Source organism: Cyrtonyx montezumae, unplaced genomic scaffold (assembly GCF_038088225.1).
Source record: "Cyrtonyx montezumae isolate F1298 unplaced genomic scaffold, pur_monq_1.0 scaffold_8, whole genome shotgun sequence".
Taxonomy (NCBI): domain Eukaryota; kingdom Metazoa; phylum Chordata; class Aves; order Galliformes; family Odontophoridae; genus Cyrtonyx; species Cyrtonyx montezumae.
In genome coordinates, this window is record NW_027072089.1 from 21,672,267 (window position 1) to 21,699,059 (window position 26,793).

The window sequence follows — 26,793 nt, forward strand, 5'->3', positions numbered from 1 at the left end:
GCGATCCCTGCGTCCCTTCCCACGGAGGACGCCCACAGCCGCTCTCCGCTCCCTCCCGGCTCTGAGGGGCAGTTCCGCCCGCGGCGCGGGGCGGTGCTGACCCGGAAGCGCTGGCCCTGAGCCGGAAGCGCTTTCCCTCCTCGGCGCAGCCAAGATGGCGGTGGACACCGCGACCGAGCTGCTGTTTTTAGACACGTTCAAGCACCAGAGCGCGGAGGTAACGCGGTGGGGTCGTTCTTTCGGTTGTTGCGGCTGCGTTCCTGCTCGCCCGGATGCTCTTAGAGCCCGTTGTGAGGCGTGGCGGAGCGGGGCCGGGCTAGGTCCCCGTGGACGGCCCGTGCAGGCGGTGAGCGGCCAGGCGGGAGCGAGCGGTGCTTGGCTCAGCTCTGCAGAACAGGGCATCTCCGCCTCCTCCCGCCGTGCCCGGGTCTTCCCGCTGGTGGACATAAGGGAGCTGGTACTGGGCCTTCCTGGAGATAATGGGGAGAGGCGAGCTGGAAGTGTAGGGTTTGGGAGTCTCGATTGCGAGGGAGGGAGTGGGGAAGAAGGGTGCACCTCGGGCACTCGTCAGATGGCTGATGCTTCCTCGTAGCAACCAGTGAGAGTTACACGTGCTGTGAGCAAAACGAGTACTTCAGTCCTGTTTTCATAGTGGGGGGTTACACATACCCATTTCACTTGAAGCTGCTTGTGTTACAGCTCAGCTTCTTGGTTCCATCTAGAGGGAGGAAGGAGACCATGAGGGGGTAAATTTGAAGTGCAGTGTAGACTGTGGAAGAAGTTCTGTGTGGGGGCAGATGTGAGAGAAAGAAGTCAAAGCATTTTGATCTAATGCTGTAAGTAAGAATAAACCAGAAGTTATTTTGGTTCCCTTTCTAGCTGCGAGTCTTAGCCAGACACTACTGTATTTCTGCTCTACTGTTTTAACACAGTGCTGGGTAGAAAGTGCTTTCCATTCACCTTCTTCTCAGAACAGTATGCTCTCTTACTGAATGGTTTTTAATTGCATATATTGTTTTCTGGCACTTTGATTCTTGCTAGTGATGCTTTTCAAGCCTGAACTAGATTGAATTTTCATTAAAGAAAAAAACAGAACAAAATGCATTTTGCATATTGTAGTAAAGTCACCTTCATGTTATAATAATTCTCATAATTCTCCAGCTAAATGAATCATCTGCCTTGCTTTGGAAATTTTTCATCTTGAAAAGTACTGTTTAGTTTTCTAATGAAATTATTTATTTGGTATTATGATGCAGTTCAGATCTAGTTTGGTTTATTTATTTTTTGGAGGAAGTCTGAACTGGACTCAGTTGTGATCTTGGTGAGGTTGCTGTATGGCTGTCAAGATGCACTCCTGTATCATTTAACCAGAAATGTGTCTCTGGGCTGTGCTGTTGGCAGCATGGCTTCCTCAATAGTAGGCCTTTCTACAGAAATCTTGAGTCTTATGTGTGACAAATATACCTCTTTTAAAGCAAAGCACTCCCACAGCCATCACTCGTTTAATAAAGCTGTGCTTCCTGTCACGGCAGGTTTCCCTTTTTTCTCCTAATGGTAATGCCTCAGCCCTTAGGTCAAGAACTCTTTTAAGCACAGGTTTGTGCCCCTAATCTCCTCCTACCAAATCAAATATTTGAGGGCTGTGTGGCGAGCAGTTATCAGAGAACTTAGGGGCAAAAAAGTTGTAAAGTACCTCAGCTTTCCTGTCTGCTGTTACCAGTCTGCCTGTGTCACTCACTAGGGGTGCATATGCCCTCTAGGACTTCCTTTTTCTGTCTGAGGTTCCTGTAGAAGCCTTTCCTGTTCTTTTTGTCATCCCTTTCCAAGTTTAGTTGAAGCTGGGCCTTGGCTTTCCAGTCCTTATCCCTACAACGCCTAGCAACTTACTTACAAGATTTGCATGGTACCTGTCCCTGTTTCCACTGCCTGTGCACTTTCTTCTCGCTCTTCTGTTTGCCCATCAGGTCTCGGTTAAGCCATGCTGGTCTCTTGCCTTCTTTTCATGAATTGCTACACCTGGGGTTGGAGAGCTCTTATGACCTGAAGAAAGTCTCCTTAAGGATCTGCCAGTTCACCTCCACTCCCTTGCCTGAGGGCAGTTTCCCAGAGTGTTTTGTTGACTAACTCCCTGATGAGCTGAATGTTTCCTAAAATTTAGCTTCCTAATTTTACTCTTGACCTGTCTCATGTCCCTCTGGAGCATGGTCTCAGCCTAGAATGGCCACTACAGCCCAGGCAGTCTCAAATCCTGATGTCACCCACTAGTTCATTTACATTGGTGAGGAACAGGTCCAGCATTGCATCCCCCTGGTGGGGCCATCGATTACTTAACTCAGGAAGTTATCCTCTGTGCGTTCTAGGAGCCTCCTGGGTTGCCTACAGCTCACTGGGCTCCTTTTCCAGTAAATGTCCATGTGGTTGAAATCCCCCAGCAGAACAAGCGCTTGTGATTGTGACACCTACTGTAGCTGCAGGTAGAAGGCCTCATCAACATGCTCTGACTGATCTGGTGGCCTGTAACAGGCACTGGTCGCAAAGATCCCTTTGCTGCCTTGGTCTCTAACTGTCACCCATAAGCTTTCGACTTGCTCGTGACTTTTCTTTAGGGACAGCTCTTTACATTCTATTCCTTTTCTGGTGTAGACAGCGACATCTCCACCCCTCCTTTCTCCTTTTCTCCTTCTGGACAACTTGTAGCCGATGATAGCCACACTCCAGTTGTGGGAATCATCCCACCATGTTCTGGTGATGACAACTATACTGTAGTTTGCAAACAGCACAGTAGCTTCCAGTTCCTTCTGTTTGTTTCCCGAGCTGCATCCATTGGAGTAGAGACACTTCAGCTGCACAGTTGGTCTTGTTGCTCCATTAAAGGATAACTTAGTTCCTTCTAGGTATTTCTCTTTAATTTCCCTTTTGCCTTCTCCTGTTGCCCCAGCAGTCACTGCCTCACCATCATAGAGTTCTGCATGTGCTACGGTGTTGCCAGCACTTCTCAAGGCAGCAGGTCAACTGTTTGGTTGTTGCTATCTGGGAAGTCAGTGAGCTTACAGTTACTTCCTAGTTTGCTTAAACGTAACTTTTTAGGTTGGCTGAAGCGTAAGATTTCTTTACATTTGCTATTTCTGTGCTCTGAATGGGCTTTCAAATATTGCAAAATTGAATAAACAATAATCATGTGGAATTTTTGTACAGATTTAGCGAAACAGACATACAGCATTGTTATTATCATTAATATTACATTTGAAATTCAACTTTCCCTAATCTTTAAAACTAGAGCACATGCACATGCTTTCTCTTTTCTTTACTTAAGAAGTTGATCCAGATTATTTAAGAGGGAACTGTATAGTCAGTCGTGCTTTAATAATTGAAGTTGTATATTCTACTTTTTACCAACGAAAATTTGGTCAATAAAGAGCATGTGTAATGTTGCTTCCAGTTTATACGTGTTGCATTCTTTCTTCTTGGTTTTGCAGCAGAGTACCAATATAGATGTGGTTCGTTTCCCGTGTGTGGTGTATATAAATGAAGTCCGTGTCATTCCTCCGGGTGTGAGAGCTCACACGAGTTTACCTGACAACAGGGCTTATGGGTGAGTGTCTGATTCAGGAACGCCCTCCTGGGAGTTTTTCTTCAACTTCTACATCTCAGTAGAATTTCCTGCTTAAAAAGATATTTGCAGCATTTGCATGTCTGCTGCTCTTGTAATTATTCTGGGGAATCATTTAAACAGTATTATTTAAAGCTTTTTCCTTGTTAGTCCTACTTACTGTGATAAGGAGATTGATGGGTTTCGTTTTTACCTTTATTGTTTTTCCAGGGAGACATCCCCACACACATTTCAACTGGACTTGTTTTTCAACAATGTCAGCAAGCCAAGTGCCCCCGTTTTTGATAGGCTGGGAAGGTAAGCACTTTCACAATTACTTCAAGACTTCATTAGTTATCTTAAAAGAAAAATTTTTGAGAAGTTTTGAGCACAGAACATCTACATCTCCTGTACTTCTCATGTTTGCTCTGCCTTTTGCTAAGGAGTTTGTATTCTTCTTGCCCTTCTGTTTCAATTCTTGTGCGAGGTCAGAGGTTCCTTAAAAGATGTTATTTTTAAATTTCCAGATCTCATATTTGTTAATTGAAAGTGTTATGTGAAAATAAGTGGTTCTGCACTCCTGTTCTTCAGTGTGTGTTTTTGTGCAATATTTCATCGTTGGCCTATCTGTTTAGTACTGCCATGTTTAATTTCTGTGAAATGCTTTGTAGTAATGGAAAAGTCATTTTGTGTATTCTACTTAACAGCCTCGAATACGATGAGAACACTTCAATTATTTTCAGACCCAATGCAAAGGTAATGCAATGTGATTTAAACCTCCTTTTCTACGTCTGTCATCTGTGTATAAAGTGTGGTGTGATGGAACTGAGTAAAGTGTCCACTGTTTAAGATCTTATTCTAAAACCTGCCTGTAGCTCAGGTTCTTCAGAGTCTGCATTATAGATGCTAAATGAGTGGCACACGTTGTAGAGGACTTGACTGCTTGGCAGTTCTTCCTGAGCTTGCTGATAGAAATATACGTTATGAGCAAAGATGAATCAGAATGTTATTGCTGCATGCCGCAGCAAATCATATTCTCTTCAATTTTGTTTGGTTTATCTCATTCAGATCAGGCCCTGGTAATTAATACTTTTCTTTTTTTCCCTTTTTTAACTGGAGGTACGATACAGGCTGTATGAATTAGGCAACACATTGCAAGTAATTGAATGCCTTTAGTGGAGGATTACTTATTTCTTGATTTATATATTTTAAGTTCTCTCTGTTTTCAAAATGCAGGTTGAAGAGGTACTGTAATGTCCAGTACTCCATTTTTGCTTTTATGCAGATATCGATACAGTGATACAAAAATAACTCTAATGTGGTTGTTTTAAAGTGATTTTTTTCTTTTTTTTTTATTTCTTTTTTTAAACAAATGCAAACAGGTCAACACAGATGGATTGGTTCTGAGGGGGTGGTACAATTGTCTGACTTTGGCAATATATGGCTCAGTTGACAGAGTAATAACTCATGACAGAGAATCACCTCCTCCACCCCCACCTCCACCTCCTCCTCCCCAGCAACAGCCTGGTTTGAAAAGAACCCCAAAACATGGTAAGCCTTGATAACATTAAAGTAAAAAATGACAATTAACCATGTTAATTTTAATCCTGGATTATGTTTTAAAAAAGCATCTATATTGTTAATAGTTTTACTTATTAGTGTAATTCTTGTTGACATCAAAAGTGATTTCAGAAAACAACCTGGCATATTGTGCTGAGGCAAAATATGGGTTAAATAACTGGGAAATTAAACTGTTTCTTTATCTGAAGTAGTGCTGAGAAGCTAAAATATACTGTTTCTATTTCTGTGATTCCATTAAAAGTGACTTTTCGTTTTCACAATAAATATAGTTGATGGAGAGAAGGAAGACCAGTTCAATGGCAGTCCTCCAAGGCCACAACCGAGGGGACCAAGGACACCTCCGGGCCCTCCTCCTCCTGATGATGATGAGGATGAACCTATGCCAGTGTCAGGTAGAGTGGGGACAGACTGTGCTTTGTCTGCTGATTAGTGGAGGCAGAATTCTGTTAGGCGTCCAGTGTGAGGTTTTCTGTCTGCTGTTACTGCTGCTGGACAGATTCCATTTTAGGGAAGGGATCTGAACAGTAATCTGTCAGATATGTTAAATTCTATCAATTTAAAAATTAGTAGATTTAAGAATATCAACTGTGGATCAATACACTGCTTGATCATACTGCTCGTATTATATATACATTTTCTACTGACTGTTACTTGTTGTCCTTCCCCTCCATCTCTCTGTTGGCAGCATCCACTGCATTGTGGGCTCTATACAGCTTAAAAGTGCCAAGAATTCTGTGTATACGTCTTTACAGCCTTGCTGAAATAAGTGCTTGTTGCTTGTTTTCTGCCAAAATATTTGAAGATTTTCTTCATGATGTTCTTTCTGAATCAATACTATGTGTAATGAAAAGTTGTAAAATTCTGCTGAGCATTGGATTTCACAGATACACTCGGAATTCTTGAACATTTATTTTTGTTTGTTTTATTTTAGTGGTTGGAGAAAAAGAGGATGATGTGGACCATAGGGAGGATTACTTTGAGCCCATTTCTCCTGATAGAACATCCATTCACCAAGAAAGCCAGTATTCTGATGAAGGAGAGGTGGAAGAAGATCAACCAGAAGAAGGAGATGATGAAGAAGATGTGGATGTTGAGGAGGAGGAGGAGGATGATGATGATGATGGACATACAGTAGAGAGTATTCCTGATGAAGATGAGGAAGAGGAGGAGGAGGATGAAGATGAAGAAGATGGTGAAGAGGAGGAAGAAGGTGAAGGTAAGTTAAGAAGTTTATAGCAAATTAAGAAAAAATAAAGAAAAAAACTGAGAAAAAAGGAAGTGCAAAAGATCAGTACGATTCTATTGACTTGTAGTGTGGAGAAATGTATCTCATTTTGCTTGCCTCATTGCACCATTGTGTGCCTTGCCCATGGTTCTTGAGGAGGACAGTATTTTGTTGAGGGATATTTATTCCGTGATAGTAAATCTTCCTGTCAAGGTCCACGAAAAAGGGAGAACAGAAATTTTGTGGGTAAGAATAAACAGTGGATTTTATCTGATTTTTAAAGAAAGAGGGGAGCTGTGAAGTAAGCATTATGTTAATTATTAAATATATATTTTTTTCATAATAACGTCAGTAGTTGTCATCTTGAATTATTTAAGTTTCCTAGCCATGCCTGTGTAAAATCTTGAACTAGAGGTTTAATGGTAGATGCTGTCATTAGAAGAAAATTTGACAGTATTCTTGTAGTCATGTGTAATCCATTCAAAAGAACTTTTTGCTTTATATTTTCTTCTAAGTGTGTCCCTTGTTACCTAAAATAGTCTGTCAGCTGGGACTTCCACTTATAGCTGAAGAGAGAAAGCTTTCTGTATGTTGGTGTCTGATTGTTTTCTAACTAGTTTGACTTGAATACCTAATTATTCTGTTTTGAGCAGCTTCTCAGCAGTAATTTTCTGGGTTATCCATATGTTCTCTCATAACTGAATTCTCTTCTTCTTAGGAGATGATGGATATGAGCAGATTTCAAGTGATGAGGATGGAATTGCTGATCTGGAACGTGAAACATTTAAATATCCGAGCTTTGATATTGAATATACTCCAGAGGATCTGGCATCTGTTCCTCCTGTGACATATGAACCTTTTGAAAGGGAGCTTGGACCTCTTTTATACTTCAACTGCCCATACAAGACTGTATTTGAGAATGAAGTTGCTAAAATAAAGGACCTAGACCCAGAAAAAGAAAATTCAGGGGCAGTGGAGGCCTCAGTTAAATTAACAGAGCTGCTGGAATTATATCAAGAGGAGAGGGGTGCGAAGTGGGTGACTGCTTTAGAAGAGATTCCGAGTTTAATAGTGAAAGGATTGAGCTATCTGCAGGTTAAAGACACAAAACAAGACTACATCACCCAGCTAGTGGACTGGACCCTGCAAGCTTTAAGCCTTCAGGTAGCTCTCAAGCAGCCTATTGCTTTGAATGTCCGACAGCTCAAAGCTGGGACAAAACTGGTGTCATCCTTAGGAGAATGTGGGACTCAAGGAATAACAGCACTCTTGCAGGCAGGAGTTATTAATGTGTTGTTTGAACTGTTGTTTGCAGACCACGTATCCTCCTCCCTTAAACTTAATGCTTTTAAAGCTTTGGATAGTGTTATTAGTACAACTGAGGGAATGGAAATGTTTCTAAGAGGTGGTGCAGATGCACACGAAAAAAGTGGTTATCAGAAACTACTTGAACTCATACTGTTAGATCAGACTGTGAGAGTAGTTACTGCTGGTTCTGCAATTCTCCAGAAATGCCACTTCTATGAGATTCTGTCAGATATTAAAAAGGTGGTTGATCAGTTAGCCGAGAACACTCCTTCTCTTCCTAATCACACGGAGACTGAACAGGACCAGGACTTGGCAGGGCTTGACAGAGCCAACCAAGAATATGAGAATGATGTGGAGGCTCCTATGGATATGGATCATCTTTTGGAATCTTCTAATATAAGTGAAGGAGAGGTGGAAAAGCTTGTTAGTCTTCTTGAAGAAATCTTCCATTTGATGGAAACAGCTCCTCATACAATGATTCAGCCGCCTGTGAAATCTTTCCCAACCATGGCACGCATTACAGGCCCTCCAGAAAGGGATGATCCTTATCCTGTTCTTTTTAGGTATGATTCTTGCAAGTTCATTTTTTAGAATGTGTTTCCTCCAGCTTGGTATAGGTATTTTTAGGGATGACATTGTTGACTGACACTTTTCTTAATGTTTTATTTTGTATTCATTGAATGTTTCTGGATTGTTCTGTGAGAATTTGTTGGTTAATGTACATGTTAATGTACGTGTTGGCTTTCAGTCAAGCCTATCAGCACAGAAAAAGAAGCTAACCTCTTGCTACTACAGGTGCTGTGCTTACACGTCAGTTGCATTCATAAATTGGATGGTTGTGCTGGGTTCTCCGCCACTGCATATTTGAAAATCCGTACAGATCTAAGTGTTTTCCTTTTTCATCCTTGAACATGTCTATGCATATGGATGAAGTCTGGAATTACCTCTCTCTGTGAGCTGGCTCAGTGTTCCAGAGCACGGGCAGAGGAGTTCAGGCCTGTCTGTATTCAGCTATTTATAGGATCCCATGTGTTCTTTCCCTGTTAGCAAGTTATTATCTAGAAAGTATTTTTGTAAATGCTAACAGTTTTCTTTGTTAGCAGCAGTATAGGTCACAGCTAAATATTAGTACCTATAAGCAGTCTTCAAATAACAATAGGACAAGGAGGAATGGCTTTAAACGAAAAGCAGGGGGATCTAGCTTAGATGTTAGGTGGATCTTCTTTACTGGCAGGCTGGTTTCATCCTGGCACGGCTGCCCAAAGGAGCTGTGGATGCCGATCCCTTAAGGTCTCTTCCAACCCAAACCATTCCTGATTCTTCTCCTGTAAATATTATAACAGTATTAGGTTTTGCATGCTTAAAATTTTGTACTGCTTTAGTATTAGCTATTGTTTCTCATAGTCCACAGAGCAGCTAAGTACTGAAGCTAGGAGGCGTGTAGCTTTACGTTCTGCTGTTGTACAGTGTTGGCAGATGATTGTTACGTTACTGATTCTTTTCCTATATGCTTTTTTTTTCAGGTATCTTCATAGTCACCATTTCTTGGAATGCATTACTTTGCTGCTGTCTGTTCCAGTGACAGGTGCCCATCCAGGTGTGCTACAAGCCATACGAGATCTGTTGCGTTTCCTGGCACAGTCACAGAAGGGTCTCCTTTTTTTCATTTCTGAGTATGAGGCGACAAACTTGCTGATTAGAGCACTTTGTCAGTTTTCTGATCCGGATCAAGAGGAAGGTCTCCAATCAGATGGTGCAAATGAGGACACGTTTGCCCTGTGGCTCCTCCATTCCACACAGACCTTACAGTGCATTTCAGAATTATTCTGCCACTTTCAGCGGTGCACGGCCAGTGAGGAAACCGACCATTCTGATCTGCTGGGGACACTTCACAACCTGTACTTGATCACCTTTAACCCTGTGGGAAGATCTGCTGTGGCTCATGTTTTCAGTCTGGAGAAAAACCTCCAAAGCCTCATTACTTTAATGGAGTACTATTCCAAAGAAGCTTTAGGGTAATTATGCATATATTTTCATTCTTTAGATTTCTACGTTCCAGAAGTATCTGCCTTCTCTGCCTTCTAAAAATAATTCAGTATAACTAAATAATTTGTGTTCCTTTTATACCATGAACTTGCTGAAAATACCTTAAGTAGAACAGTGTTATTGAAAATCGTACCTCACAGTTGTGATCAAATACTTAGTGCCCAAAATTTGCATGGGTCATCCATAAAGCACTTGAAGGAACAGTAGCAATAGGAGGGGGAACGACTATTTACATGAGTTGATAGTAATAGGACAAGGGGGAATGGTTTTAAACAAAGATGGGAGATTTAAGTTGGATGTTAGGAGGAAGTTTTTCACTCAGAGAGTGCTGATGCACTGGAACAGGCTGCCCAGAGAGGTTGTGGATGTCTCATTCCTGGAGGCATTCAAGGCAAGGCTGGATGTGGCTCTGGGCAGCCTGCTCTAGTGGTTGGTGACTCTACCCATGGCAGGGGGGGTTGAAACTTAATGATCTTTGGGGTCCTTTTCAACCCGGGCCATTCTATGATAAAGGTGTTAAGATATAGATCAGACACTTGGCTATATGAAAAAATCAGTAAGCAGGCAGTTTTCATTCAAGAGGAAGATTTATCTGGGAATGCACACTTTTCAGGGGTGGGAATCTCTTTGTTAAGTTCTTACATATGTTAAAAGTAGGCGTGTTCTCTGGACAGGCAGTTGTAACAGGTAACAGCACTTCCAGGCAAGAATTGAAAGGCAGAGACAGTTACAGAAAAAGATTTGCTGTTTATTTAACTCTTGTCAGTGCACTCAGCTCTCATTTTTTATGGGTGCTAAAGTATGTGTAGAGTAAATGAAAATGAAAACTCCAAAAAGCATAGGGGAGATTTCTTTTTTAATGATAAGTATATGGGGAAAGCCTTGCTGAAAGTTCGTTATGCAGACTTTTAGGTGTTAAGGTATGAAAATCAAGCCAATTTGCATTAGCTGGGATCTAAAGAAAATTCTTATTGTTGTTTTAGAGACTCAAAGTCTAAGAAGTCAGTTGCTTATAATTATGCCTGCATCCTTGTTCTGCTGGTGGTTCAGTCTTCCAGTGATGTCCAAATGCTGGAACAGCACTCGGCGCCTTTGCTGAAGCTTTGTAAGGCAGACGAAAATAACACCAAATTGCAAGGTACAGTATGTGTCATTATCAACTGGATTGTCTGAATGTATGGAAGAAACCTTTTGTATGTGGGTAATTGGTACTTGACAATCATCTGGTTTGGATAATGTATGTAATGAAATTCCTTTTCCAGCTGCATCTGATTAGTTGACTCACAGATATTATGTGTATTTTTTTCCTGCTAATGAGAGTTTAATAGGAAATTCTGTATAGATAAATTATTTTTCAAGCAGTATTAACTACCATGAATTTTGGATAATTGCAGGAAGTGTGAAATTACTTTTGTGTTGAAAATAACTTAGTGGAGCAAATTTCAGAATTGAACAACTAGTTAGTGAGCAGACTCTGAACTTCTGTTGCTTTCCTCAGCAGTGTAGGCTAACAGGGTCTGAATGTACAAATGAAGGATGTATTCCTGGGACTGTTTACTGGCACCTGGGCCAACTGGCACAGGATAGTCAGGTTTTTGTTTCTAAATCTTTTGGCCTCCAAGATGTGCCATGGGATGTTCCCTCAGTGGTGTTGACTCAGATGGAGCTGATTGGACGAAGGCTGCTGGGGACATTCTGGCACCTGAACAGTAACGCTGTGATGACCAGAGTTGTGCTCTGCACTCCTGTGTCCAGATGTTCCATCAGGTTCTCCCAAAAACTTAAAGGCACTGACAGAAATCAGAATTCTTCAGAACTTCAGTTTGATTTCCCCCTCAGCTGTGCTTTTATTTCTTTCTGCCTCTCCAGGTCATCAGAATATTTTGTGAGTAGTGGATCTAGTTTATTAGATCATTACATCCATCTGAGAATATTTGTTAATTCATACCCTTCATTTGGCCTTTGGGCCTTTGCATTCTTCTTATTTTCAAGAGCAATGAGTTTAAAAAACTTGAAATCTCTCTCCTTAAGATTTGAGACATACAGGTTATTCTGGGCAAAGAGAAACTGTTACTGCTTAAAGTCTTTCAGAGAGAATAGGTTCAGACACTGATTCCATTTGGGCATTTATGGGATGTTTGTTTTCAGTTTTTAATAACCTGTTAGGTTAATAAAGAGCAATGACCCATTTCCCTTAGTGGCTCTTTCTTTATCTGACAGTGTTTTGACAGACACTAGGTGTCTTCCTTAAAATGCATTTACTTACAAATAACACAGAACAAGCTGAGAATTTATTTGGGTGTTGAGGCTGACAAGCAAAATAAGTCAGGTGTATTGATTGTTTTGAGGTCTTGCTTTTGTTGGTGCCTTTCAGCGTGCTAATGGAGTATGCTTTATGGATTTCACACTTGGACTTAGTACCTGTTATGTAAATTGAGAACATTTTTATTGCATAAAATTTTACATTTAAAAATGCATCAACAATTTACTGATTAATTGCAAGTGTCTGTTTTTGTTTTTCCCCAGAGCTCAGCAAGTGGCTTGAACCTTTGAAAAATCTTAGGTTTGAAATAAATTGTATCCCAAATCTCATTGAATATATCAAACAGGTTAGTAAAATACAGCTAGATACTGTCTTTTAGTCGTACTCTACAGTCTTATGCTTTTTGTAGTTTGATATTTTATCTTGGATATATACTAAGATGATATTTTAAAATAGATGTTTCTATTGAAGTTTATGATCCAGGACAGTTTTTGCTGTTTAGTGAAACAAAGCTGCAGGTAACTGAGCACATCATGTAAACAATCAGTGTGGTTTGTAGCAATTAACATAGCCTTATTTTATATGAATCTTTCTCTATCTTGATATTTGATTTTGAGTTTTTAATCCAAACACTGTGTGAACATTTTGATTGAAATAATAGAAGTTTTTGGTTTGTAATGCACAGTACTTGAAAAACTCTAAATATTAGGTTAATTACCACGTAGTTGCCAGGACTGACTGCCTTTCTGTGGACAAAAGAGAGGAGCTGTATTCTGTTGCATTACAAAAGCTATAAGCATGAGCTGACCTGAAAACCAGCAAGTGCAGAGAAGAAACGTGGAAATAAGTTTAATTAGCACAGCTGGCTGGTCATTTAATTAACGAGGATGCAGGAGGTAAGGGAGAGTGCCTGTAAAATAGCAGATTTGAACCCTTTTTAAGATTACTCCCCCTCTTTGCTCTTTTTTTGGTTAAACCTGTTGTGTCTGATTCAGAAATGTTAAAACTAATGGGTTTGGAGTCAGTTTAGCTTAAATTCGTACAACTTTTTCTTCTTTTTTTTTTTTCTCATGCCAACTGTTTAGATCTTTTAGTTTGCCATAAAAATATGAAGCAAACCTTGACCCTCCTTTTTTGTTCTTGCCACATTTGTGGCTTCTTTCCAAAAGGTGGAATAATTGAACTTCCATTTTGCAGAATACTTAGAGTAACTAAATACCAAATTTGAATATATGTTATTCCAAATATATATATATATGTATTTGACTCAGGTAGATTTTTGAAAAAGAGGTAGTGTGGACCTAAAATTTCTCGCAGTATTTTTTGCAGTTATTTTTAAAAGGTATGGGACACAACAAATGTGTCATTTCTTCAGTGCTCAAGTTTTGATGATTTGACAGTTTTTTTTCAGTCCTTCCCTGTCAAAAATTACATGGTACCTTGAAATCTGCACATACCACGGTACTGGTTAGGCTAACATTTTTGTTCACAAGGGAAGTCAGTCTAAACTCACTTTTTCCTAAGCACGAAATCTTAAAGGTGGCAGTAGTAGGGAGCAGCAGTTTATTCTAGTCTCATGTAGGGCAAGCGACACAGTGGCTTGTATGTTTCTGATAACCTGTCAGAGGAGCCCGTGTTGAGTCTGTGCTGATTCTAAGAATGCACCAATGGCTTTTGCAATGGAGATAGCATAAGTGGTACATGGGATATTTTAGAATGGGGATTCCAGTCTGAAATACTGAGGTGTTTTGTAAGGTCAAGTGCAACCCAAGGTAGGCTTAGAGTTAAGCCAGCAGCTGTTCATTGAAGAGAGGTGCAAGAACTTCAGACTAACGTATTTGAGGTATGGAAAAGCTGAAGGGAAAATATCTAGAACTAAAGTTCCATTTTAAAGGTGTCTTTTGAAAACTCATTTGTTAGCATACTTGCCTTTGTTGCAAGCAGTGGTAAAAGAACAGCATTTCAAGTCTGATAATGAGGAAAAAAGAAATCTTGTTAAGAATATGGGAGGTCACATATGTGGCCTTGTTCCTCAATTCTTCACCTATTGATTTCTGAATCTTTGCTCCTATGAGTTGTTACAAGCCTTTCCTTTTTTACTTAACAACATAAAGATGAAGTGAAATTGATAGTACGTTGCCTCTGTGTATGAAGGGAATACAAAAATGAATGTGCCAATAACCTACAGAGGTGTGTATCCTGGTCATGTGAGCTGGAAACCCAGGGCCAAGAAGTGTGATCAGCACAGGAGATTGAGCTGTCAGCTGACAATTCTTGGGAAGTCATTTTGCAGGCAGTGACAAGTTGCTCTTTCACCTGCATTGAGCAGGCAGCGGTTTTTCCTTTTGCAGCTCTGATTACTAAGCAAGGCCAAATATAGGGTTGTTTTCACCAAGAAACTGCCAACTGTTTTCTCCTGGGGCTAGCTCCCAGAGAATAATTCTCACCCTTAAGTTCACCGAAATAGATTTTTAGCATTAGCTGTTAATTTTCCTTTCTTGCTTAAAACATCAAACAGAAAAATGCCTGTATTGGATGTACAGAATATGAAACATTTTTTGAAACAGCAGAAACTTGAAGTCTGCTCTTTGGATCTTGATAGCTGAAAACCTCCCTTCTGGAAAACAGTCTTGAAGACCTCCATTTCCTTCAGTAGAGGGTGAAAGTCAGTGAATGATAAACGATGAATATATCTGCTTGTGTCTGTATGTAGGTTTATAATATATGTATATACCTTAAATAGTAGCAGCTTTTTGAGCATAGCTAGTTTTCCAAGGTTTGGTCTGGTGGACTTGCTGATACGTTGGTCCCTGGTTTGCATTAGAGCTCTTCATGTAACTGTAGGTTATTGGCATAGTGTGTGCATAGTGTGTTAGTTTTTAAAAAAATGAAGTTGAAAATGGCTGGAACTGAAATGTGTTCTCTGTAATTTATATTAAATTTGCTTCTCTGTGTAATTATGTGAATGTGTACGACAGTCTGATGACTAAGCTATTTTTAACAGTGTAAGAATATAAAGCAAGTAACACACTTGATATAGAGTCATTTCTTGTAATGCAAGGGTTTTTTTTTATTTTTTTTTTTACTTTTGTCTTAAGAACATTGACAGTTTGATGACCCCTGATGGCGTCGGTCTTCCTACAGCACTCCGTGTTCTTTGTCATGTTGCATGTCCCCCACCTATGGTAGAAGGTACGACAGATACATTTGTATTGTTGAACACAGAAATCTTATTTTTCTGATTCTTTTACTTAAACATGTCTAGAACGTGGCTGCGATTTCTGAATTAGACATTCAGAAGTGTTTTTTCTTCTCCACACAGGTCAACAGAAAGACCTGAAGTGGAATCTTGCAGTAATTCAGCTGTTTTCTTCTGAGGGCATGGACACTTTCATTCGCGTTCTCCAGAAGCTGAACAGCATCCTCATTCAGCCTTGGCGGCTCCATGTCAACATGGGCACCACGCTTCACAGAGTGACCACTATTTCTATGGCCCGCTGTACTCTTACACTGCTTAAAACCATGCTAACAGAACTTCTGAGGGGCGGCTCTTTTGAATTCAAGGACATGCGTGTTCCGTCAGCCCTTGTTTCTTTACACATGCTCCTGTGCTCCATTCCTCTCTCAGGCCGCTTAGATAGTGACGAGCAGAGAATTCAGAATGACATTGTTGATATCTTACTGACCTTTACCCAGGGGGTCAATGAAAAGCTTACCATTTCGGAAGAAACCTTGGCAAACAATACCTGGTCCTTAATGCTGAAGGAGGTTCTCTCCTCCATTTTGAGAATTCCTGAGGGTTTTTTCTCTGGACTTATACTGCTGTCAGAACTGTTGCCTCTTCCACTGCCCATGCAGACAACTCAGGTATAATTTAGATTTATTTCATTTTTAAAGAATTTTAATTAGCCATTTCAGACTGTTTTCTTGGCTGTGGGATAACAGATTTTTGACGAGGACAGCCTTGGTTTGTTTATGCCTTGTGGTAGAGCTGAGTTTTTATGATGAAAGCTGAAAGGAATAACCTCCTGTTGTTCTGCTCCTGCAGGTAATTGAGCCACATGATATTTCAGTGGCACTCAACACCAGGAAGCTGTGGAGCATGCACCTTCATGTTCAGGCCAAACTGATACAAGAGATAGTTCGGTCTTTCTCTGGTTCCTCTTGCCAGCCTATTCAGCACATGTTGAGACGGATCTGCGTTCAGCTGTGTGACTTGGCTTCACCTACTGCTCTTCTTATCATGAGGACTGTATTGGATCTAATTGTAGAAGACTTACAAAGGTATCCTCAATTTTCTATAGCAAACATTTATTTAACGGACTGCTAATTTCTCCCAGGTTCGGTGCAGCAGATTCAGCAAGAGAAAAATACTTTCATGAATACTATTCACCTTTTATGAATGGAATGAATTCTCAGTCCAGTAGTATATACTGTGTCCTGATAATGCTTAATGTTGCCAAGGAACAGCATCGTAACCCATTTACTGTTTCACAGTGTGCATGTATGGAAAGTGTTTTGGGAAGGCTCTTTTCAGGCTGTCCCCACAAAGACTTTTCTGTTTGGTGAACTTTTTCTAAAGGAATTGTCTGAACTAAATAAGTTGATGTTACTGGGATTTGCATGTCAGCAGGAAAATATGTAGATAATTGTAAGGTGGAAGAGATGGAAGCAATCAGTACTATTTATTTTAAATGCGTAGTTAAATTCTGATGCAACTGAAAGTTGTTTAGTGAAAGTTAAAGAAAATAAAGTATAAGTACATACAGTGTTTCATTTAAAATATGGATTCCTGCAGTAATTGGTTTTCTAGTTTTTTAGATCACTTTGAGACAGCTTTTCCTTGTATATTCAGATTGTGTTGATATCCTTTCAGTAACACAGAAGATAAAGAGAAACAGTACACTGGACAGACTACTCGTTTACTTGCTTTATTGGATGCCCTGGCTTCACATAAAGCTTGCAAATTGGCCATCTTGCATCTTATCAATGGAACTACTAAAGGTGATGAAAAGTATGGAGAAGTTTTCCAGGAGCTTTTGGCTTTAATGCGGTCTGTTGGAGACAATGTCACTCATCAGCAAAGCGCAGAATACGTAACTTCCCTTTTGCAGTCCCTCTGTGATCAGGTATTTTTTATGTTTAATGCATAATGTGTTTTGACAGTTTTTAGGGAAAAATTAAATGAAGTTATTTCTTGGGAGCCTGTGGGTTTTTGGTTTGCTTGTTTTTCCGTAAGAGGAAAAATTCATTGATGTTGTTAAAACACAAAAAGTAAAAAATTCTGTATGGTTGGTTGCTGTGCCAGACTTGCTGCCATTCTTCATATTCTTGAACATAAATCACTATGACTGCTGCTTTGGTGGTCAGCTGATTCTTGGAGTAGCCGGGGTTGTTTCTCATTAGCTGTGTGCATAGATTTGCACTTCATCATCTTACTAGTTGCATCTGTTTGCTTTGATCCATTTATGCAAATGACTTTTGAGCACAGTTGGTTGGTAGAGATCAGTCAGCCACTTGCATTTAAGCAGGAGTCTTTGGCTATGCAAATGCATTGTGCAAATCAAGCTTGTGTTATGTTACATAAAACATTAAGGGATAGTAGATGTTACATTTCCTAAGTGGTGCTTGCAGCCTCTAAATCTGAGATGAAGGGACAGTTTGACTCCCTCAGCAAGAAGCATAATTCCAAGGATATTACTCCCTTACTGTCTGACATTGAGTTGTGGCTTTGCTGTCACTTTTCATCCTGAGTAGCTTTCATATTTAAAAAAAAAATCAGTGATAGGTTTTATTCCTTCACAGAACCACATTAGAAAGGGTACACTAGGTGAGTGCTTCACTAGTCAGTACTAACTGCCAAATATGGGAACGTGCTGATGAAGGAGTAGTGAAAGAACCTGGTGTTTCTGGCATGCTGTGTGGTTTGTACTTGCTGCTTGTATTTTAAATGCATTTTTCTATGTGCATAATTATCTCTCTTTGTAGGATATTGCACTCATTTTACCCAGTTCATCCGAAGGCTCTGTGTCTGAATTAGAGCAGCTTTCCAATTCCTTGCCAAACAAAGATCTGATGCCATCAATTTGTGACTGTCTAATGGAAACATTAACCAACTCTGAGAGCAGTTACAGTTGTCTGCTGACATGTATTCGAACAATGATGTTCCTTACAGAGCATGACTACGGCTTCTTTCACTTAAAGAGGTATGATATCTTAAGATATCTCCAACAACTTAACATTAAAATCTTCTGCAATATGGAATCGGAGGTTTAGAAAGCTTATAAATTCTTACTTCCCCATCTAGGAGTCCTGGATGTAATATGAGAGTATGAAATAGTGGTGTGCTAGCACAACATTTGGTGAGAATCTATAAGGCTTTTCTGTTTCAAAATGCAGAGGAAAATAGCATTGGGAAGAAGAGATTTATAAATACTTAAATGGTCATGGTTCTAGTAAAAAATGGTTTTATAACACCATAAAGTGCCTAGGCTTTCTTATGCTTTTTGTATGGAAAATGAAACATCTCATAGTAGAATCTGTCCCATACAGCATACTGAGCAGGGGATCACTCTATCTAGTAAGAAATATTGAAGACAAGGCACCTGAACTTTTATTCATTTTCAAGACTTCAGTGTTTTATTATTAATTTTCTTTTTTCTTCCCTTGAGATTTTACCTCTGAATCATCTGCGTAGGGGGCACACAGGAGCACTTTCTCTCGAGAAACAAAACATTGGGGAAAAAAGGGTTTGTGCCTTCCAGTTTGCCAGTGCAAGGCTGGAGGATTAGAATGAGATACAGTGCTCAAGTCTTGACCACCTGGCAATGAGAGCTTTTGAAACAGAACTGTTGTTTGTTTTTTGTTAAGCTACTTGTATTAAGCCCACTCTGCTTTGAACAGAATGTATACGAGCAGTGGGCAGTGCTAAGTTGTTTTGCTGCCTCTTTCCCTGTCCTGGATTTGACCAGCTTCTGTCCACTGAAGGTGAGGGGCAGAGACTGGGATACAGTGTGAGGTATCTGCAGCACTGCTGCTGAAAGGCTGCTCAGAGTATGCTTCTAAGCAGTGTTACAGAACTGTGCTGCTCAGCCACCAGCAAGCTGCACGACTTGTAAATGAAAAATAAGTCAGTTAGAGGTGTTGTTGTTTCTGTGATTCTCTTTTCCTCCACGAGATGTGAACACCACTGTGCAGGGTTTTGAGGTACTGCTGTAGTGTGTATAGCTGTGTCTGAGCCGTCTGTGGACAGCACTGGTGAGAACAACAGTTGAGTGCAGAGAAAATGGTGAAGCTCCAGCTTTGTAATCAAAGCTCAGTAGTGATGGAACTTAAATTCATTTTGTAATGTTATTACGATAAGTTACAGTGCATGGTCACAGTGTATGCACTAATAAAGTGTTTTTTTCTTTTTTTCCTAAAAAAACAACCAAAACCAATGAAAAACCAGCTCTCTGAGAAAACACAGCAGTGCTCTGTACACTGTCTTAAAGCGCATCATCACTAGTTTCAGCAAAGACACTGGGGAACTGGCCTCTTCTTTCCTGGATTTTATGCGACAGCTTCTCAACTCTGATACTCTGGTAAGTAGCTTTGTACTGAACAAATTCAGCTGCAGCTCTCTGAAACCTGCAGTGTGAGATGCATTCAGTCACTGCTGTTTCAGAAAGCAGGTGACCATAGATTGCTCTGCAAGGCTTTTCCATCAGTAGCAGTAGGGTCACCTTTATTTTTTAACAAAATCTGTGAATCACAGAATCACAGAATCATAGGGGTTGGAAGGGACCTCATCGAGTCCAACCCCCCTGCCAATGCAGGTTCCCTACACCAGGTAAAAAATGAAAATTGAGTAGGGCATGTTTAATAAGAGCTTTTAAGAGCTTTCAGTAGGAAAAAAGTGGCATCTTGATTCTTTCCGGTAAGTGACATTGGCAGCACAAAAAAGAAGTCTGATGGTAGAATTGCTTCTTAAAGAAGGCCCACGGAATGACAGTTTGACCTTGATAAAAAGTATTACGAATATTTCAGTGTACTTATTTCCCACTTCTCATGCTTTCTAGGGATGTTGTGGAGATGACGGGAGCCTTATGGAAGTGGATGGATCTCATCCAGGCAGAACGTTGGGTCTAACCACTGCAGAGTTAAAACATCTACTGCAGAGCAAAGAGGAAACCCCAGAAAACATACTGCTTGATCTGGAAAAACATGTTATGGTAAAAGAATTGGAACAGTCGGGTTCATGTTGTAATCTGATAGCTGACTGCTTTTAAAGCCATTTAGACTATCCCTATTTGATGAGAAGGGGGTACATTTCTGCAGTACGCTCCTCTTGTTTTAGGAAGTTTCCAGTAGGGTTGAGATGTGAGTGATGGATACATCTTCAGTGGATTTGTGTAGGATGGTAAGTTGAGGGAGAGGCTAAAATGATGAACCATAATGACCTCAATAAACTTTTTAGGATTTGTTCAGCCAGAAGGTCTGTATGGGTCATGAGGCAAAACGCAGTGAGAGCAGGGCAACCCCATGCCTCAGTGTGGGCTGGGCTGGGTGGTTGTGCTGACTGGGAGGTTGAAATAGAGCATTGGACATTGCTTGTAACAACCAAGACTATGTTCTGTGCAATTCTGGGTGGAGCATGGACAGCAGATGAGGGGGCCTCAGTGTCTCCCTCCATGCAATGCTGTGTTCATCTCTGGCCTCCTTTACTCCTTACTAGTTGTAGGGAAATTTGAGAGGGTTCAAACAAGGTAGTCCGGGACCTAGAGAACACGTGCTATGGAGAAGGGATGAGAAATGTGGACTTAGTCCCCTGTCTCATAGCTGCTTACAGCAATTTGAGGATAGTAACAAAGGTGATGGAATCAAATTCTTCTTTGTAGCTTCATACAGATGAACCAGAGAGTGATGGCCCCAGATTGTGGCTTTGGAGGTTCAGGTTCACACAACTGAGGGAGTGGGAGAGGGAGAACAAAAAAAAAATCACTACCTGAGGGGCTGTGGAATCTCAGCATTTTTTTAAGACTTCATTGGATGAAGTTAGTTAGGGCTGAGCTGATATGGCTGTGGTGGCAGCCTTGCTTCAAGCAGTTGGACTAGAGGACTTTTGCAGGATTCCAACCATCCAGTGTTTTGGTGATTCCAATTAGAGACCAAATTCTCATATTTAAATCTAATTCTACATCACTGCTGACTGCCATGCAGCAGACAGCTAATTTAGAGTCCATAGAATTGCTGCTCCACAAGTTGCTCCACATCCTTTTGGTCACTAACACCTTTCCAGTGTGTTCTCCTGCTGTCCATCATCCCTGCCTCAAAGTCTGTGGTAAAAGAGTAAAGCCATAGCTGTGCAGAAGGAAGAGTGACAAACACTTAGGATGTTGGAATGCTCTAGCAGAGGGCTGGTTAATTTCAACCTGGGGAGGTTACACGTGCTGTAGAGCCTTGTTACAGAGCTTGTTGTGTCAGCTAGTGAGGAATGTGCTTGTGGTGACTGTTTCATGGCATACTGAGGAGCAATCTGCTGTAGTTTGCTTACTGCATGCCTTAGCTTCACTGTTTGTGGACAGATGGACTGTTCTGTGCAGTCTTTTTTGAATAATTAACAAAAATATGTTTATTTCTTTGAGGAGGGTAACAAATTCTGTCTTGTCATATAGGATCATTCTAAGGAGGATGATGGCCTTGAATCTTTACTGGACAACATTGTTGGAGTCAGGCAAATGTTGGAATCAGCAGGTGATGCTTGTCCACTGAGCGACCAGGATGTAGAGCCTATCCTTTCTGCACCAGATTCTCTTCAGAATTTATTTAACAACAGGTAAAATGGTTAAATGTGTGGGCTTAGTGCCTGTGATTTACTTACAAACAGGATCCAAACAGCACTGAAGTCACTACTCCCCTCCCTGCTACTACCAGTATATTTAGTTTCATACAGGTGTTGAGGATAAGGCAGCAGTATTCACCCCAGGCTTGAGGAGCTGTGTGTGCTTGCAGTTGGTCATAGTGCACATACAAACAGGCATTTGGCATTATTTTGTTGCAGGACTACATATGTGTTGGCAGATGTGATGGACGACCAGCTGAAGTCCATGTGGTTCTCACCCTTTCAGGCTGAAGAAATAGACACCGATCTGGATATGGTAAAAAAAGCTTCACAAGTGGGTTTAAAAACAAGGGTTAACCTGGGATAGAGGTTTAGGTGGGCAAGTGGGCAATTGACCCAGATTCAGGAAGGCTGACATTTGCTAAAGGGTTATTATCAAACACCTTCAAATTGACACAAGCAGCCACAAAATTGGCACCTTCCATAGAGCTCTTAATGTACGAGTCATCTCCTTTAGAGGAATAGTTGTCTCAGTCCTAACATCTTTTTTTTTAATTGCTGCTGTGGCCCTTCAGTGATTTGTTTTAAATGGAGACAAAGAACATGATCTGTTTTGTCCTTTGCATGCTTGTCTTCCGTCACTGCAATAATATTCAAAGGATCTCATCTCTGTTTTAAAATCTTTGCTCTGCTGTGACAAAAGTGAGGGAAAAAAGGCAGTAGTAAATGAAACTGAGTAGGTTTTTCATGTTACTTGAAACTTGATTTCTGTGATCTCAACTTTAAGCGTCACTTTGAAAAATATACAGTAACAAAACTCAGCAACTTTTACATGAAGCAGTTGTTTCTTAAGCTTCTTGTGTGACAAAAAGTCTGTTTCTGTTGACTCAGTTGCCTTCACTCTTTTTTAGTTTTACTCCTTCGTGTTTACATGCAAAGATAGAAGTCCTCTGATTTCTTAAGCAAAGCCCAAACAGTTCATTCACACAAAGAAGCAGCACTGATAAAGTTATGGGACTGCAGTGTAAATGGAACAGTGCTTGAAAGTTGAGCCCTTTGTGGAGATTCAGGTGCATGAGGGCAGTGTTGCTGCAGCTTTACTGCTTTTTTGTTTTGTTTTGTTTCTGCTTTTTTTTCTTTTGAGACACTATTGCATTAGAAGGGTGAGGATGGAGCTTTTTGCACTAGTGGGAGGAGCTGGGCTGGGTTGTGACCTTCACTGATTCTCATCCATCACAGTGCATGTTTTCTTTAGAGGGGCTCATAGTTATTGTTGTTACAGGTGAAAGTGGACTTAATTGAACTGTCAGAGAAGGGCTGCAGTGACTTCGACTTGCAAGCAGAATTGGAGAGGTCATTTTTGTCAGAACCATCCTCTCCTGGTCGGACTAAAACCACGAAGGGTTTCAAACTTGGCAAGCACAAGCATGAGACTTTCATAACTTCAAGGTAGGATGAGTTTAATGAGTAACAGTTGGTGTGGTTAGCACCGTTCTGTATATTCTCAAAGTGCCAGGTACTCTTAAAATAGCACGTCCCAATTTTTACATTAACCAAAGAAACCATGGTTTGTCATGACAGTGGAAAATCTGAGTACATAGAGCCTGCAAAGAGAGCTCACGTTGTGCCACCACCAAGAGGAAGAGGCAGGGGAGGATTTGGCCAAGGAATCCGACCACACGATATCTTCCGCCAGAGGAAACAGAACACAAGCAGACCACCCTCCATGCACGTGGACGATTTTGTTGCTGCAGAGAGCAAAGAAGTGGTTGCTCCAGATGGGATACCACCGGCAAAAAGGCCACCAAAAGTATCGCAGAAGATTTCTTCACGTGGTGGGTTCTCAGGGAATCGTGGAGGACGGGGAGCTTTTCACAGTCAGAACAGGTTCTTTACCCCACCTGCTTCAAAAGGTATGCTTCCTTTATTAGAATTGGAGTAAATGCATGCTGAAAATGTTTCAGTTATACTAGCCAGATTTTCCACAAGAGTAATTGTTCCTGGCACGAGACGTTTCTGATGTAGTGTATGCAGAAGGAAAGAAGTTGTTTGGCACTAGAAAAGGTTATCTCATGTGCTGTAGAACTGAAACAAAACTGCCAGGTTCCTGTGTTACATCTCTGCCCCTCGCTCTTACAAAAGGAGAGTTGTTTTCTTTTTGATGTCACCGTCTCATGTATAGCAACTCTTGGAGTGTTTCAGAGGCACAGTCAGAAAAATACCAAGGTCCTTCTGCCATTTTGATACAGTAGTTACTGAAGTCAAGCATCACAGTACGCCTCTGGATTTCCATGGGGCTTGAATAAAAGGATGGAAGATTTTGACAGGATCAAGATGCAGTTTCATTGGACCTGGAGATTCTAGCTACAGTGTTAAAACTTTTTTCTTACATGGACATGGTTGCATTCCTTTCCTTTCCATCGTGTAGGTAAGACAAGTCGCCACAGAGGAAATGGAAAATACTTCCGTTTAGAAAAGTCACTGATACTGGGATTTGCTTGACCACAAATACTTAAAGCAGTAGAGGTCTCTAATTACACAGCAGATCATGTAAATCTAAAATGTGAGACCACATCTGAAAAGTAGATACTGGGCTACGTGCAGAACCAGGGGGAAGTAGTTTGTAGGCTTTGAGTTAAAATACCGAGTGTATGTTAATGCAAAGTAATTCTATCCTGCTTTGGCAGGGGGGTTGGGCTTGATCTCGAGAGGTCCCTTCCAACTGCTGTAATTCTGTGATTTATCTACTTGAATGATGTAAATATTGTTTACCCACTTGGAGTATTGTGAAGATTGAAGTGAAAGAAACTCTACAGTGTATGGGTTATTCTCTCCCCGTTTAGGAAACTACAGCCGTCGCGAGGGCGCTCGAGGCTCAAGCTGGAGCGCACAGAGTACACCGCGAGGAACCTACAATGACAGTAGAGGTGGTCAAAGCAATTTTAACAGGGGTCCACTGCCACCACTGAGACCATTAAGTTCAGCAGGTACATGGTATTCATATGGGCATCGAACTATAGAAAATTCCTTGAATTTCATTTTTGCTTTACAAATGAAACCGTGCAAGGATGCCGCAGACACCTTGAAATTCAGCAAATTTTTTAAGCATATATGAACAGTTGTCACTGAGACTGTCAAATACGTGCTTTCGTACGAACTGTCCTGTAATCCCTAGAACTTGCTGAATTGAACACTCGATGGCAGAACCTTAACTTTGCATTCAGATTTTTGCAATTCAGTTCTCTTCGTAAGCTACGCGGTAATTTTAGAACCAGTCAAAACAAAAATGCTGGCCTAAAAGAAAGGTGGAAATTGAAAGGAGAAAACAAACCCAGTTTGTGTCTCGTCTTGTTTTTGTTTCCCGTGCTTTCACAGCACCTGCTGCACCTAGGCTTTTTTTTTTTCTTTTTTTTTTCCAACTGAGTATACTTTTCTTTGCTTTAAGGCTACCGACCGAGTCCTCGCGATCGTGCTTCCAGAGGCCGCGGAGGAATTGGACCATCTTGGACAAGTGCTAATAGTAGTAGCAGTGGTGGCTCAAGAGGGAAGTTTGTTAGTGGAGGCAGTGGAAGAGGTCGTCATGTACGTTCCTTCACACGATAAAATGAGACCTCACGGAACAGCCCCACCCGCAGGGACTTCTGTGAAGATGACAAAGCAAACGGAGGCACTAAAGGACCAATTCAGAGTTGCTGGTTTCTGGAGGACACCGAGAGAATATTTTTGTCCGAAGAGAAGTTTTTGTTTGATACAAGACTTGAAATTCCAATAAAATTCAAGACTTTTTTTTTTGTGTACACTTGTATATATATTTTTTTTGTTCCTTTTGAGAGAACGCTTTAATTTTTTTGTGGACAGTAGACTATCCAGTAATGAACCTCGTTAAGTCTTGAAAGACTTCTAAAATATGAATTGTGCCAAAAGCAAGGTACAGACGTTTTGTGTGTGACTTATTACTGCAAGAGAATTCTATATAAATGTACGTAAGACAACTTTAGTTTTTTCTCTCAGGTTTAGAGCCACTAGCCCTTTCTTTAGCCGGTCTTGGTTCTTAATGATTGAGGTACATCCAAGAGCAGTTGTAGGTGGTGATAGAAGATTGACTGAAATTACAGTTATGTTTGTATTCTTCCGTGGATTAATATATATGGGGTTTTTTGTACATTTTTGGTAATCTGATTAGATGCTTGAGCAAGACCTTGCACCTGTTAAAATTCATAGAAAATCTGTCGGTGACTTTGAGAATGACATCCTGGTATTTCCTTTATAATTCCAGTTCACGCATTGGGGAGCATGTTATTTTGCTGGAAAACAGATCATGCTTTGTGGTTAAACAGCAAGATACCCATGCTGCCAGAGAGCCTGGAGGTAATTGGTGCCTGCCCATCTGCTGGCTTATGTAGCTGAGGAAAGGGCGTAGATAGACGTGAAAGCTGGACAACCACATGGTGAAGCAGTAATACTAAAACTTCCCTTTGAGTAGACGGCCTAGATTTTTGTTTCTTTAATTCATATACTGCAAAGAGCGAAATGTTTGCAAGTAGAAGTCATGGAGAAATGTTACCAGCAGCTTCACCTCTAAATTTATTTTCATGTTATACTCATAGGCTGATAGAACACATTTACTTTCTTGCATTCCTTCTCAGTTGCATTTTTGGATGGGGTGAGGAGTAGCAGTTCTTTTAAGGGCCACATTCCTTTTTTATATGAGCTTTGCTGTCTGTTAGCTGAGCTTGACCTTCACTTATAGTCTCTTGGCATTACAAAAGTGCTATAAAGAGGCCTTCATCGAGTTACATAAGGCCCAGTTATAGTATTTTAAGTCGTCTTAACTTACTTTGGACAGCTAGTCTGTTTGGTATTGTTAACCTGAACAACCTGTTTCAAGTGTTTCTAAAGTACAGCCACACTTTAAATTGATTTTTATTTTTGGCTTTGTGCTGGTTGGCTAAATCAGG

The 26,793-nt window shown here is 40.7% G+C and overlaps 1 protein-coding gene across 2 annotated transcripts; it reads left to right on the plus strand.

Moving 5' to 3' along the window:
- Window positions 1-146: 146 nt before the first annotated feature.
- VIRMA (vir like m6A methyltransferase associated) lies at window positions 147-26,285 on the plus strand. 2 transcript variants are annotated; one of them, XM_065753120.1, is made up of 24 exons: window positions 147-217; window positions 3,477-3,592; window positions 3,821-3,907; window positions 4,297-4,345; window positions 4,972-5,140; window positions 5,440-5,562; window positions 6,102-6,386; window positions 7,114-8,266; window positions 9,227-9,718; window positions 10,733-10,887; window positions 12,276-12,358; window positions 15,111-15,204; window positions 15,335-15,879; window positions 16,061-16,296; window positions 16,889-17,141; window positions 18,001-18,218; window positions 19,463-19,595; window positions 20,073-20,225; window positions 21,669-21,829; window positions 22,055-22,151; window positions 23,118-23,284; window positions 23,417-23,748; window positions 24,679-24,822; window positions 25,281-26,285. In XM_065753120.1, exons 1-24 carry the CDS (start codon window positions 155-157, stop codon window positions 25,436-25,438), a joined length of 5,466 nt encoding a protein of 1,821 aa, XP_065609192.1. In that variant the 5' UTR covers window positions 147-154; the 3' UTR covers window positions 25,439-26,285. The 2 variants fall into 2 exon arrangements, with proteins under 2 accessions (XP_065609192.1, XP_065609193.1); XM_065753121.1 differs by having other exon boundaries at window positions 7,117-8,266.
- Window positions 26,286-26,793: the final 508 nt, after the last annotated feature.

Bases quoted from the DNA above. Each gene is read 5' to 3' on its own strand.
- VIRMA (XM_065753120.1), top strand. From the start codon at position 155: ATGGCGGTGGACACCGCGACCGAGCTGCTGTTTTTAGACACGTTCAAG. The intron at 17,142-18,000 runs GTATTTTTTATG...CTCTCTTTGTAG, and splicing joins TGCAGTCCCTCTGTGATCAG to GATATTGCACTCATTTTACC. The intron at 23,285-23,416 runs GTAGGATGAGTT...TTGTCATGACAG, and splicing joins GAGACTTTCATAACTTCAAG to TGGAAAATCTGAGTACATAG.